At 41.0% G+C, this 14,397-nt stretch overlaps 1 protein-coding gene across 3 annotated transcripts in view; it reads right to left on the bottom strand.

The window, feature by feature from the left end:
- The window catches only part of LOC126365992 (protein GDAP2 homolog), a 929,669-nt gene that overhangs the window by 256,683 nt on the left and 658,589 nt on the right, over positions 1 to 14,397 (bottom strand). Inside the window, exon 1 of one of the 3 annotated variants that reach the window (XM_050008812.1) lies at positions 9,426 to 9,543. The exons of the other annotated variants lie outside the window; for them this stretch is intronic. Within the exon in view, the coding sequence (XP_049864769.1) occupies positions 9,426 to 9,474 (49 nt within the window). The 5' untranslated portion in view covers positions 9,475 to 9,543. Of the gene's footprint in view, positions 1 to 9,425; positions 9,544 to 14,397 lie in introns of those variants that run through there. 3 annotated transcript variants of the gene reach the window in all.

Here is a 14,397-nt window from a genome sequence, read left to right as displayed (position 1 = left end):
TCTAAAGAAAAAGCTATATGCTAACTAAATTTCATATTCAACAAGATATATGCAATGTGCACCAAACGCAAAACAACAGTGACCCCTATTTTTCATTGCAAACTTTTTCGAATTTCGCGCAGTGTCTTACTTCCAAGTAAATATCACAGTAACTGCGACCATTAACCAAATGACGGGCACATCATCATGAACCCGACATATAAACTATGTTGTTATTGTTGTGGTGGTGGTGGTGTTCAGTCCAGAGACTGGTTTGATGCAGCTCTCCGTGCTACTCTATCCTGTGAAAGCTTCCTCATCTTACAGTACCTACTGCAACCTACATCCTTCTGAATCTGTTTAGTGAATGCATCTCTTGGCCTCCCTCTACGATTTTTACCCTCCACGGTGCCCTCCAATACTAAATTGGTGATCCTTGATGCCTCAGAATATGCCCTACCAACCGATCCCTTCTTCTAGTAAAGTTGTGCCACATAGTTCTCTTCTCCCCAATTCTATTCAATACCTCCTCGTTAGTTATGTGATCTACCCATCTAATAGCCAGTGTTCTTCTGTAGCATCACATTTCCAAAGCTTCTATTCTCTTCTTATCTAAACTATTCATCGTCCACGTTTCACTTCATACAAATACTTTCAGAAACGACTACCTGACGCTTAAATCTATACTCGATGTTAACAAATTTCTCTTCTTCAGAAACGCTTTATTTGCCACTGACAGTCTACATTTTATATCCTCTCTACTTCGACAATCATCTGTTATTTTGCTCCCAAAATAGCAAAACTCATTTACTACTTTAAGCGTCTCATTTCCTAATCTAATTCCCGCAGCATCACCCGATTTAATTCGACTACATTCCATTATCCTCGCTTTGCTTTTGTTGATGCTCATCTTCTATTCTCCTTTCAAGACACTGTCCATTTCATTCAGCTCTACTCCATGAATTTTAATTCCTACTCAGAATTTTTCTCTTGTTTCCTTTACTGCTTGCTCAATATACAGATTGAGTAACATCAGGGAGAGGCTACAAACCTGTCTCGCTCCCTTCCCAACCACTGCTTCCCTTTCATGTCCCTCGACTCTTGTAACTGCCATCTGGTTTCTGTACAAATTGTAAATAGCCTTTCACTACCTGTATTTTACCCCTGCCACCTTCAGAATTTGAAAGAGAGTTTTACGGTCAACATTGTCAAAAGCTTTCCCTAAGTCTACAAATGCTAGACACGTACGTTTGCCTTTCCTTCATCTATTTTCTACTGTAAGTAACGCAAAACATGATTTTTTTTACCGAATAGTTTCTGTAAAATCTTTTGAGAAAGATTGCAGGGCGTGCGCCTTGATTCTGTCATCGTCGGTTGGCCGAAGGGTTACAACACTGCCTGCCTCCCTTTCCGAACAAACGAATGAACTCACCGAGCGCTTTGGACGAAAACTGGCCACTGTACATTGGCCACCATACCCTGCACGGTCTCCACTCTTCGTACTCGAGCTTGCATTCACTACTGCCTGTCTGTATCTCGTGTTTCTTATTCTGGCAGTGTCAATTGTTACGTTAGCAGCGGTGCACAGTACGACAAACGTGTTGGCTCACGGAGAGTCGGTCATTATGTACCTTGTGTGTGGGTGCACTGAATGCACTGGAAGAGGGGCACAACGACCCTATACTCAGCTGTTCGCACAGCGATGTGAAACACATCGCAGAGCTGATGGCGTCGCACAACACTGTTTCGTGTTGTGCTTTTTAATGACTGCATCTTAAGAACCTCTTCACTGTTGTTTCACAGGAACAATTTAAGTGGAGGCAACAAACTAAATAAATCATAATTACGTTATAACTTTGTAACAAGCCCCTGGAAACCATGGGGATCTCATACCACAATACCCAGAAATATTGGAAAAGCCGGCCGCTGGTGGTCGAACGGTTCTAGGCGCTTCAGTCATCCTGCCTCGGGCATCGATGTGTGTGATGGCCTTAGGTTAGTTAGGTTTAAGTAGTTCTAAGTTGTAGGGGACTGATGACCTCAGAAGTTAAGTCCCATAGTGCTCAGAGCCATTTGAACCATTTGAACCTTCGTTGTAGCTTTGTTTTTTACAAAGATATGAACAGTGATATGATTTTTTTTAATTGACACCCTGTATTTTTTTATTCGGTAAATCATTTCCTCTCCTAAAGACCCATCCAAAAAAGTATCAAGTGTACCATTCACTGAAACACAACATTATTAGTTACATAACACAACATTGACGTTGAAGCTCCCAGCGCTTAGTGCAGGTACTCGAGGTTATAGAACACATCCACGTGTTGGCATTGACAGAGGACAAATGTAAACATAAGAAGAATCCATATCCTTCATTCCGTCAACCACCGTCAATTGAAGAGTAGTGTGAGAAGAATATACACCAACGAAGAGAAGGTAGAAATGCTACTCATTTATGGGGAATGTAAGTTAGCAGTACAGTAATTGCAATACTGTTTTCTTATGTATGGGTACATTTAGTACAGTACTTTAGTCGTTTTAAATAATGTTGTGTAGAGAAGGCATACAGTAAAGACTGTCCTTCCTACAAACTGCATCGACATAGCGTTTCTTTTATTATTGTTGTTGTTGTTGAAGGTAGGCGAAATGCTACGCAGGGAGCGGAACTGTACAGAGGGCGATATCCTGACAAGAACCCACCTTCCCGACGGATGTTTTCTCATCTTGTTGCGACGCTTCAGGAAACGGGAAGTTTCAACCACGACAACGCAATCGTTGTAGCACTCGCACAGACGAACCTGCCGAAGTTACTGTTCTCGCTTCCGTTGCTATGAATCCACATGTGACCGCACGGCAGCTTGAGCACGAGATTGGCATTCCTAAAAACCGGTGTACATCGTATACTGAAACGACACCGGTTCCATCCTTACTATGTACACCTGCATCGAGAATTGCATGGGAATGATTTCGAGAATCGTGTACAGTTCTGTCAGTGGGCACAGCAGCAAATCTTCAAAAAAATGGTTCAAATGGCTCTGAGCACTATGGGACTTAATTCGGAGGTCGTCAGTCCCCTAGAACTTAGAACTACTTAAACCTAACTAACCTAAGGACATCACACACATCCATGCCCGAGGCAGAAACCTGCGACCGAGGCGGTCGCGCCTAGAACCGCTCGGCCACTATTCCCGGCAGCAAATCTTCGCCAACCCGAACTTCTGCTATGTTCTATTTACCGATGAATGTTCCTTCTCAAACGAAGGACAGATAAATACAAGGAACATGCAGTATTCATCCTGCAACAACACACGATGGCTTAGACAGGTGGAAGATCAGCGTCAATGGAGTGTTAACTTCTGGTATGGGATGCTTGGTACTACAATTATTGGCCCTTATTTTGTCAATGGTATTCTAAACGGCATAGCGTATGCCAACTTCCTCAGACGAATTATCCCTCCTCTTCTGGATGAAGTGCCGCTAACAACCAGAATGCTTATGTGGTAGCAACACGATGGATGTCCAGCACATAATGCCTTGCGTGCACGTCATGTTCTGAGCCGAAGGAATCCTGCCTGATGGACTGGTCGAAGAGGAACAGTTACTTGGCCTGCTAGGTCTCCTGATTCAAATCCTCTGGACTTTTTACTTTGGAGATGCATTAAATACGATGTCTATCGCGATATTCCAACAACTCCAGAGGACATGTAGGATCGTATCGTGCTTGCTTGTAATTCTCTTCAGCAAGAAACACTTGAAGCAGTAAATAATTCTTTCATTCAACGAGTGCACCGGTGTATCGGTGTCCAGCGTCACCACTTTGAGCACATTTGAATGTTCTACTCCTGAGCAATGGTATAAGAGAGTCAAAGTCAATTTTGTGTCATATTTTTACTTGGTTTTCATTTGTTTTCTGATAGCTCCAGCAAGTGGACGAGTTTTTGATCCTGGGCTCAAAGTCAATGTTGTGTTATATGTAATTAGGCTAGTGTCGTACGTGTGACTTTGCCCGCATACGCGGAGGGCACAAACATTGCACACATCTCGTCCTCTCCCTCGCTTTGACAATCTTGTCCTCCCTCTCTCTTTGTCCATTTTCCATGTCACACCATTCCGATGATAGCTAGGTGGTTTTCAGCCATGCAGTAATTATTTCGAGACAATAAGTAATGTGTGTACCAAGTTCATTGAAATCGATCCAGGGGTACATATACTAGTTGTGTCTCCTATGGATCGCCATAAGCATTTTCGCTGTGTTTCGGAAATCCTGCTCGCCGCATCATTCTTACGACGCCCAGCATCGGCGGAGAGCGTCACGTTGTTCCCATTACAAACAAAATGATTTTGGAAGTCGACTTCTACATGTCCATTCGATAGAGCGGTCCGAAATTTGTCTAATGCGATATTCCTTTTATCGATATGTATTAACTGGGACGGTAAAACACGAAGAATGACCAGTACTCCAACAGTGACTCAGCAGCGCTGTTGCGTGGCAGTAGCAGGGCGGTGCTTTCGTCGTTGGGGTACTGGTTAATCCTCGTGTTTTACTCTTCTTGTTAATACAGATCAGTAACACGAATAACGCCCTAGACTAATTTGGGACCGCTCTCTAAAACGGGCATGTAAACTCTGCTTTAAAAGTCATTTTGTTTGAAATGGGAAACAACTGACGCTTTCCGCCGACACTGGGCGTCGTAAGAAAGACGTGGTGAGCAGGATTTGTTTGGGCTGACTCCGGCTACTTGCTGAAAAAACTAAATTGCTAATATCTGCCGAAACGCCAGAGAAAATACGCCTGACGAATATGAGGAGACACATTTCTGAGGTTGCTCAGGGGTACTTCGATGGCTCGTTACAGAGTAATGACGTAGTTATGATTCATTTGGTTTGTAGCCCCGCTTACCTTGGTTTCTGTGACACAACGAAAGTCTGCAATGCAGGGTGATCATGAAGATATGCGAATATTTTAATATGTTATTCTACAAGTAAAACCTAGTAAAAAGTTTACATAAACATATGTTCGCAAATGTTTAGTTAAGGAGTTAGGCTAATAAAAGATTTTGGCTGAAATTGAGCAACTTCGCTAATATAGAGCCACCGTAAAACTGTACGGGTTTAAAGTAAAGCACGACTTCAACTTATTTTGTTGTTATTGATGTGGTGAATCAAATAAAACATGTTCCAGAATTGTATCTGCAGTAGTTTCCCAGAATGTCCAGAGAAGCAAAGACGTAATTTCGTAAAATTTTTAATTTATTAACTACTTGGCCCAAATTCCAGACAACTGCACTAAATTTTCAGCAGAAGATGTAGAGAATTTAATTTTGGAAGAATTATGATAATCATGTTAACTGAAACTCTATGAATGTGTCAGATAATCTACTTTTATTAATACCATAACATACGTGAGCTCATGTTAAACCGGAAAAAAACAAAGCTTAGTGTTAATGAAGTTGTACAGTGTACATACGATTCGACAATTCATACACAATAAATGTTCAAAAATGTCTCCAACGAGTTCAACGCATTTACCTGCACAAGTACGAACAGAATTTGTTGTTCGTTCCAGTTTTACAGGGATGTTCTTAATTTCGTCTATTGCGTTCGTAATGCGAGCAAGTAATGCCTTACATGTATTGACTTTCTCCTCATAAACTATGTCTTTCATCCATCCCCATACACAAAAATCCATTGGTGTTAAATCGGGCGATCTGGGTGGCCACAGACGTGTAGAACCACGACCAATCCTACTTCATAAATAATCTACAAACTACAACAGTTACTATGTGATTTTATTTGTTATGTTCTTTCACTGAATAATACAGAAAACTAACTCGTTTAAAGGTTAGGAAACGATTGAAACAACTCACTAACGGTTACCAACAATGACATAAAAGTTTCTACATTCTTAATGGAAAGCAAACGAATTTACTTGTATAATAATCTTTTCTTCTCTGGATGTTCTGGAAACCTTATGCAGATACACGTCTGGGAGATGTTTTATTAGATTCACCAGACCAATAACAACATAATAAATGGAAATCATGCTTTACTTTAACCTCATATAGTTTTGCGATGACTTCGAATTAGCGAAGTTACTAAATTTCAGGCAAAATCTTTTTTTAGCCGTAACTCCGTAACTAAACATTTGCGGACCTATGTTTATATGAACTTTTTTCTTTAGTTTTACTTGTAGAATGACATAGTAAAATTTTTGCAAATCTTTCTGAATCACCCTGTATATCGTCACTAAAACTTACGACACAAAAAACAGAGTAGGACAACAGCCATGCACAATTGACACTGCCGTAAAAAAAGGAAAAAAAAGGAGACAGACGATCATTAGTGAATGAAAGCTTGAGAACGAAGGATAAAGTGGGTAGTACTATTATCAACAGAAGGTACCGTGAGTGAACAGTTCGAGCTTGTTCCGGACAAGACACACAGCACATACCGTCGACAATTGCAGTGTTGTGCAAAACTTTACAGTGCAACACAGATGCAAAGATTATTGGGATAAGAAATCTCACGAAATGCAATCCAGATATGACACAAATCATGCATTATTATATTCACGAGCAGTATGTCTTTTTTAGACAACATTTAACTAAATCCACTAAATATAAGCAATACAGCTATGTCCATAGTCATAGAATCCGAAACTGTAATAACATTCTTGTCTCCCAAGCCAGAACTTCTGCCTATCGTGGTGAAATACAGTCCTACAATCACAATATCAAATTGGTAAAGAAAGGACGTCTATTAAACAAAGTTGGAGTTATCTCTGATGGATTACTGATGTTACCGTGTAAGTGAATTCCTTGACAAACGAAGAGGAATTTTTACAGTGTAAAATTACGTCTTGTTACCTTAACACATTACATTTATGTTGTCGTGCATATTTATTGTCAAACTCGTTGCCTACAGTAATCACATGTCATAAATTGCATTAATCTCATTATACGGTACAAATGCAATGTATAATTTACTATTCTGAACTGACCTGTCCAATATAAAATGCCACGAAAACAAAATAAATAAATAAATAAATAAATAAAAAGTAAATATATCAGTACAGTGATAGGTTTCTGGAAGACGTAGGCAAAGGAGAAGAAGGGGGTCATAAACACAACAGTGGACAATGAAATGTTTGACGTCAGAACTCGGTGGTAGACTGCCAAAAGTCTCATATGCACCTCAATGTCGGACTGTGTACAGCTTAACCTTGAGTGTTGGTGTGCTGATGTAAGACTATTACGCCCACGCCGCTACTGTTAGCTGGTATTTGTGGTCTGCACGTATTTTCTCCTTTTGCGCAAGACACCTAGACAGCCGTGCCAAAGTCGAATCCAGCCACAGTGGGCTTACAAACAAAAATAGCGGCGAGTGGATGGCCAACAAATCGACTTTTCCGTCCGTTTTCGATTTAATTTGGACTACAGCTATATCGTACTACGGGAGAGACGCTTCGGAGACGACGTCATCTCCTAGAGTGCATTACTAAGCGCCGTATCGAATGAATGCCTCGCGTATAGGCCTTGGGTGCCATTAAATATCAAAGGCGATACCAGCTACTCCAACATGAGAGTACTTTCAACAGCGAAACTGCACCGACGAAGCTGTGGAAGTCAAAGTGGTATCGTTCTTTCGATGCACTTGTGGGGCTTCACTCCAAAAGCAAAATACTCGTTCGCTTCCTAGACGAAACGTTCAAAGATTACTTCTATGGATGACAGGAAATAATTCTACATTTATGACTATTGCAGCACTTCCGTGCATGTAATGAAAATAGAGAAAATTTCCACCTTATATAAGACAATTTATTTTTTCTTTCAGCGACATTTGTTACAGTACTATCTTTAATGCTTTTTTTCGTAATACGCTTGAAAATTTTTTGTGGCATAGGAACGACTTGCGGACGTCTATACGAGATTTATTTAAGGCTATTTCTATATTTATCTGGAGTGGTAACTTGACGTTAATTTACTTCCACGTACAAAGCAAAAGGATGTGACAAACATTACATAGTTGAAATATTGATGTTACATAGCAGAGGAAAGAAATGTTATGAAACGATGATTGAACGAGGAGGTAAGCGATAGTGAAATGCACATTTTTCTAAGCCTCCACGAGCAGTTATATCTGTTGCAACCACACGACGAACGAGAAAAAAATATCCACTCTAACAGAGTTATTGAAGTGCAGCACGGCATGGTTCTAAATATAAAAGTTGGAGACATAATGACGCAACATGTGTCGGTCGCTCCGTGCAAAGCAAGTCCACGATTAGAAACGTAAGGCGTACGAAGTCGTTTCTAATAGTAGTGATAAGGACTTCCAGAAAGTAAGATTCTGAAGGGTTCCAGGACAGGATCTCTATGAGAGGTCTTATAACCAGTAAATTCCTCAACGGCGATGACGCACTGATCAGCTACATAACGGTCACAGTGGAGTACTTCAACAACGTTTTGTCTGGAAGCTTGTCATTTCGATGTCTCCTCGGACTTCACAATCCGTATTCGGCACACAATTGTATGAATTTTTGCTGTAATGATGAGAAATACTACCAAGGGAAGTTTGTGGCCACGAATATTCAGAAACATACATAAATGTAATAAGAGTATAAATCGCTCATCCCAAAAACAGTTGTATGAGCCAATTTCCACGAAAAACTGCCTGTCTTACCACGAAAGACATTTGATTGATGCTATTTCCTTCTCCTTAAAATAATCACGCTATCTGAACAACATACTTTTTACTGAACTGATAGTGTCTCACAGTTGTTCAGTCTTCAAAGAGCGGGTGTGGGATTTCAATGAATTGGCCAAAGCAAACTGGACCAGAACAGTATGCACACCTGACTGAAGCCACATTTTCACATTACACATCACTTCTGCATCAAGGAGCCCAATATCAAAACGCCACACCAATGGCATTTTCAAACATCGATCTTCGTATGACAATTTCATAATCAGCGTTTTACCAAGCATATCTTAACACAAGCTTGTACTTCGATGTAGGACATTGAGTGTACAGCACAGAGTAAAGTCTGATGGTGAAATGATTATCGCATAATTTACTTACTCTACGCAGAACGTCGAAAGTTTACCTGTAATATTTTGACGATATTCACGGGACAAATTGTCGTAATGATATTGATGTGCACTCTTTAGACTAACTCAGAACTGTACACTCCAAAAGACGGTCTCTACTGGAGAAACACTATTCACACGAGTAGAGTAACTACTTGTCAGTGCAGGTACAACACTCTACCGTCTGTTAGCGCTAACGGACAACAGCTGCATGCTGCATACGAATGGCTCATACCACTCTTTTGGGATGAGCGGTTTATATTCTAAGCATATTTTCGTGCTGTTATGTGCGTTCAGCGCCGAGCACGTCCCTTGTAAGTGGAAAAAGTTTCGTATTTGCTCTGAGGGTTACTGCAGTACCTTGTGACGGCTGCTCCGTCGCAGATTGGTGCAGTAGCTCGGTACGCATCGCCGAACAACGTGGGACTACACTCCAGAACACAACGGTACCCGGAGGTGCCCACTCGCGCTACCGAATGACGTCACGGCGCGAGAAGCATTCTAGCCCTGCTCCTCGCAAAGACGTAGGATTCCGCTATCAGCTATTTGCGGATTACTCTGTTTTATTTGCGGCAGTACCACTTGCGTCAAACCAACGAGCGGATGGAGCGGCTATCTCGAGCTCCTATTGTTACGGTGACTAAGTTCCAGCCAATTTTAGCCACGTAGCGTTCAGAAACACCTCAGTTACTCAAATACCATGCACGACAGGCAGGTGATGGGACTTGATTTAACAGTGTGTTACTTACACATACTAATATTTTATCTGAAAGAGGGGCTGAATAAGGACAGTAATTGTATGTAAAAAAACATACTTATATCATTTATTTCTTTGTTTCGCTTCCGCAACTCTTTTTATGAATCACTGACGATACAGTACACATACAAGTCTGGGGAGGTTGTTACTTTCAACAACTTCCGTTAAGATGGCATGGAATTCGGATATACGTCAATAAACGAGGGTGTGCTGAAAAGTAAACCTTCGACTTTCTTCTCTGTTCTCAATAAAGGTTGAGGTGTTGCACGTCGTGCCTATTACTCGACCGAGCGAGGTGGCGCAGTGGTTAGCACACTGGACGCGCATTCGGCCATCCTGATTTAGGTTTAGGTCTGATAAAGCACTGAACCACCTAAGTCGAAACAAGGCTCCGGGAGTAGACAACATTCCATTAGAACTATTGACAGCCTTGGGAGAGCCAGTCCTGACAAAACTCTACCAGCTGGTGAGCAAGATGTATGAGACAGGCGAAATACCCTCAGACTTCAAGAAGAATATAATAATTCCAATACCAAAGAAAGCAGGTTTTGACAGATGCGAAAATTACCGAACTATCAGTTTAATAAGTCACAGCTGCAAAATACTAACGCGAATTCTTCACAGACGAAAGGAAAAACTGGTAGAAGCCGACCTCGGGGAAGATCAGTTTGGATTCCGTAGAAATGTTGGAACATATGAGGCAATACTGACCCAACGACTTATCTTAGAAAATAGATTAAGGAAAGGCAAACCTACGTTTCTAGCATTTGTAGACTTACAGAAAGCTTTTGACAATGTTGACTGGAATGCTCTCTTTCAAATTCTGAAGGTGGCAGGGGTAAAATACAGGGAGCGAAAGGCTATTTACAATTTGTACAGAAACCAGATGGCAGTTATAAGAGTCGAGGGACATGAAAAGGGAAGCAGTGGTTGGGAAGGGAGTGAGACAGGGTTATAGCCTCTGTCCGATGCTATTCAATCTGTATATTGAGCAAGCAGTAAAGGAAACAAAAGAAAAGTTCGGAGTAGGTATTAAAATCCATGGAGAAGAAATAAAAACTTTGAGGTTCGCCGATGACATTGTTATTCTGTCAGAGACAGCAAAGGACTTGGAAGAGCTGTTGAACGGGGATGGACAGTATCTTGAAAGGAGGATATTAGATGAACAGCATCAAAAGCAAAACGAGGATAATGGAATGTAGTCGAGTTAACTCGGGTGATGCTGAGGGAATAAAATTAGGAAACGGGTCACTTAAAGTAGCAAAGGAGTTTAGCTATTTGGGAAGCAAAATAACTGATGAAGGTCGAAGTAGAGAGGTTATAAAATGTAGACTGGCAATGACAGAAAGCGTTTCTGAAGAACAGTAATTTGTTAACATCGAGTATAGATTTAAGTGTCATGAAATCGTTTCTGGAAGTATTTGTACTGAGTGTAGCCATGTATGGAAGTGAAACATGGACGATAAATAGTTTGGACAAGAAGAGAATAGAAGCTTTCGAAATGTGGTGCTACAGAAGAGTGCTGGAGATTAGAGGGGTAGATCACATAACTAATGAGGAGGTATTGAATAGAATTGGAGAGAAGAGAAATTTGTGGCACAACTTGACTGGAAGAAGGGATCGGTTGGTAAGGCATCAAGAGATCACCAATTTAGTATTGGAGGGCAGCGTGTAGGGTAAAAATCGTGGAGGGAGACCAAGAGATGGATACACTAAGCAGATTCAGAAGGAAGTAGGCTGCAGTACGTACTGAGAGATGAAGCAGCTTGCACAGGATAGAGTAACATGTAGAGCTGCATCAAATCAACCTCAGGACTGAAGACCAGAACAGCAACATTTGGGTTTTCCGTGATTTCCCTAAATCGCTTCAGACAAATTCCGAGATAGTGCCTTTTAAAGGCCACACCCGATTTCCTTCCTTCGTATATGAGACAGATGACCTCACTGTTTGGTCTCCTTCCCCAAATCAGCCAACCAACCAACCAGCATATTACTCGGTCAACTTTCCTGTTTTGCTGACGTAAGTTGTAATCCTCTTTCGCTAGAGGGCTCCGATTTGTAGCGTGGACCATGGCTGTGTGTAACATAACTATGTCGGTGCATGAGAAACAGCGTGCTGGATCCAAGTTTCTAAGCACAGAAGCTCCACATACGGAGCACCCTCTTTTTCAACATGACAGTACCAGACCACACACGAGCCCTGCGACATCTGTAACAATCCGATGCATTGGATTCACTGTCATCGATCATCACCTTCGCAGTCACCATTTGGCCCCATCCGATGTTCATCTGTTTCAAAAACTTTAAGCACACTTTCGAGGACTTGTACTTTGATAGTAATGAAGCGGCGTAAGCAGTGGTGAGACGGTGGCTCCATCAACGAAGACAAACATTCTACAGTGACAGCATCAACAAATGGTCCTCGTTGGGAGAGACTGACGAGAAATAAATATGTAGACACGAAGAATAAAGATGTATAACGTTAATAGCGTTTGTTTTGTAAGTGAGCTGCGTCTGTGTTGGCAACGCTGTGTAGCGATTTGCATTGGATCTCTGACTGCGCTTTCTTTGTAACGGACTCTGTGGCTGGTTGAACTCGTTGTTAGAAGTTAATCGCCAGTAGTGTTGGGCAGTTGAAAGTTAGTCGCCAGCAGTGATGGAAATACTGTTGGGCGGTTGGAGATGAACAGCCAGCAGTGATGGATGTTAAATGTGAGAAGTTAGCATTGTTGGAGGGTAGAGGTCTGAAGTGTTAGCGTAGGCTAACGATCCGGAAGTATTATACTTGGAGATTGAAAATTATCCATGATTATATATCTTTGTACTGAATGTCAATGACAATTTATAAGCGTGTTTGAACTGGATGACACATTAAGGTAAAAAATACATTATTTGGTTTGCAACAAAATCTTTCCTTAAATAACCACATGCCTATTAGTAGTTAGCGGCTGTAGTGGTTAGAATCTTTTATTCAGCTATCAATATTGACGCTCGCTGTATTGCAGTAATTCGCGTAATGAAGATTTTTGTGAGGTAAGTGCTTAATGAAATGTATTGGTTATTGTCAGGATTGCTTCTTATTCAGGGCCATTCATTTGTATTAATTATTTGAAGTCAGGTTTTTTTTTTCTTTTTTTTTTTTTTTTTTTAGCAGATTGCGTTGCGCTAGAATATTGTGGGTCAGTGTTGACATGATAAGAAAAAGTAAAGGGAAAGTAGGCTCAGTACGTTCAGTTTTACTCAGTTGTTTTAGAATAAAATAACGTAGAAGTTTCATCTTTTAGTTATTCAATAATTTAAGTACAGATGCACACATTTAAATGAAGGTGTTTCAGTTTTATTTTAAAAAAACCTTTACGAGCTTTCACAGAAGAGACTTTGAGTCATTTACTTTCAGCACGCCCTCATAACACTGAAGCAAGAAGCGCATGTGGACAATATCTGCGTAAAGCAACGCACAATTTCTACACTGTTAGAGGAGGAAATTGGTTCTTAGCCGTCCTGCACGGGGCTGCACCTGTCTTCCTGGAAAGGCGAATTTCCTCACCACAAGCATTGCTCGCTTTCACGTTTACAGAAGGACTATACCTACCCAGAATTTCTTGTCTAGTTATTTTATATGAATACACAAAATAACTTACACGAGCTCGTGTTTATATAGTAGAGTTATTTTCAGTTCATTAAGTGAGTACTTACTTACAGTTGTTAAGTGGGCTTTTATCTTAAGTACGTTCATATAAACAATCACTGAGAAGTGTTTGATTTGTAGGTGTGATGACGTCGGTGACCTATACAGTGCTGGTGGAAAAGATACTAGACTGGTAAATGTGGCATTGTGTTGCTGTTTACCGTTGACAGTGTATTTTAAAGCCATATAATTCTGCTGTAGTCAGTTGGTAGTGAATTAATGAATGACCAGAAAGTTATTGCACTTCCCTCGTCCTTAAGCGTGTTAGATTGCACAAATCTCTTCCATTCAGCAACTGCTGGCACTTGTAGAGTGGGTTGCACTGAGTGGAGCCACTTACCATACATCCACAGTATACCTTGCCAGAGCGTGCGAATCGAATGTGTCTCATGGAAAACGGTTGATCATGTTCACGTCTAGAACAGTAACCTGCTGTAATGCATTTGTTGTCTTGCATAGGTGTCCTACTTCTGCCGAAAAGGGAGGCATTTTAAGCCTCTGGGCCTCTTCAGATGTTGGGAGATACGAGGCAGTGTGACGCATTTGACAGCGCTCGCTCGCTCATCAGGAAGTATGTGACCTAAATCTGGCGATCTACTCTCCCTCTCGCTTCTACCCCTCCCCCCCTTCCCCCGCCACTCACCCTATTACACCCCCAGAACACAATGTATTCCTTAACACTTATACGTAGTACACACATTTTGTGTGTTCTTAACGCACTTCATTTACCAATAAATATTAATTTTATGCCACTGTGACCATTTTTTTACAATCTGCGCATTTTATCTCCCTTATAATGTGGAAAATATTAGTCCTAGACAATAAAATAACAGGGCCCTTTTGGTACTAATTCAACTTACTTTTTAGTTTAATTTTGTATAGTAAAA

The sequence above is a fragment of the Schistocerca gregaria genome, chromosome 4, assembly GCF_023897955.1.
Source record: "Schistocerca gregaria isolate iqSchGreg1 chromosome 4, iqSchGreg1.2, whole genome shotgun sequence".
In the NCBI taxonomy this organism is placed as follows: domain Eukaryota; kingdom Metazoa; phylum Arthropoda; class Insecta; order Orthoptera; family Acrididae; genus Schistocerca; species Schistocerca gregaria.
The sequence above is the reverse complement of the archived record's forward strand: the minus strand, read 5'-3'. Positions and strand labels throughout refer to the sequence as shown.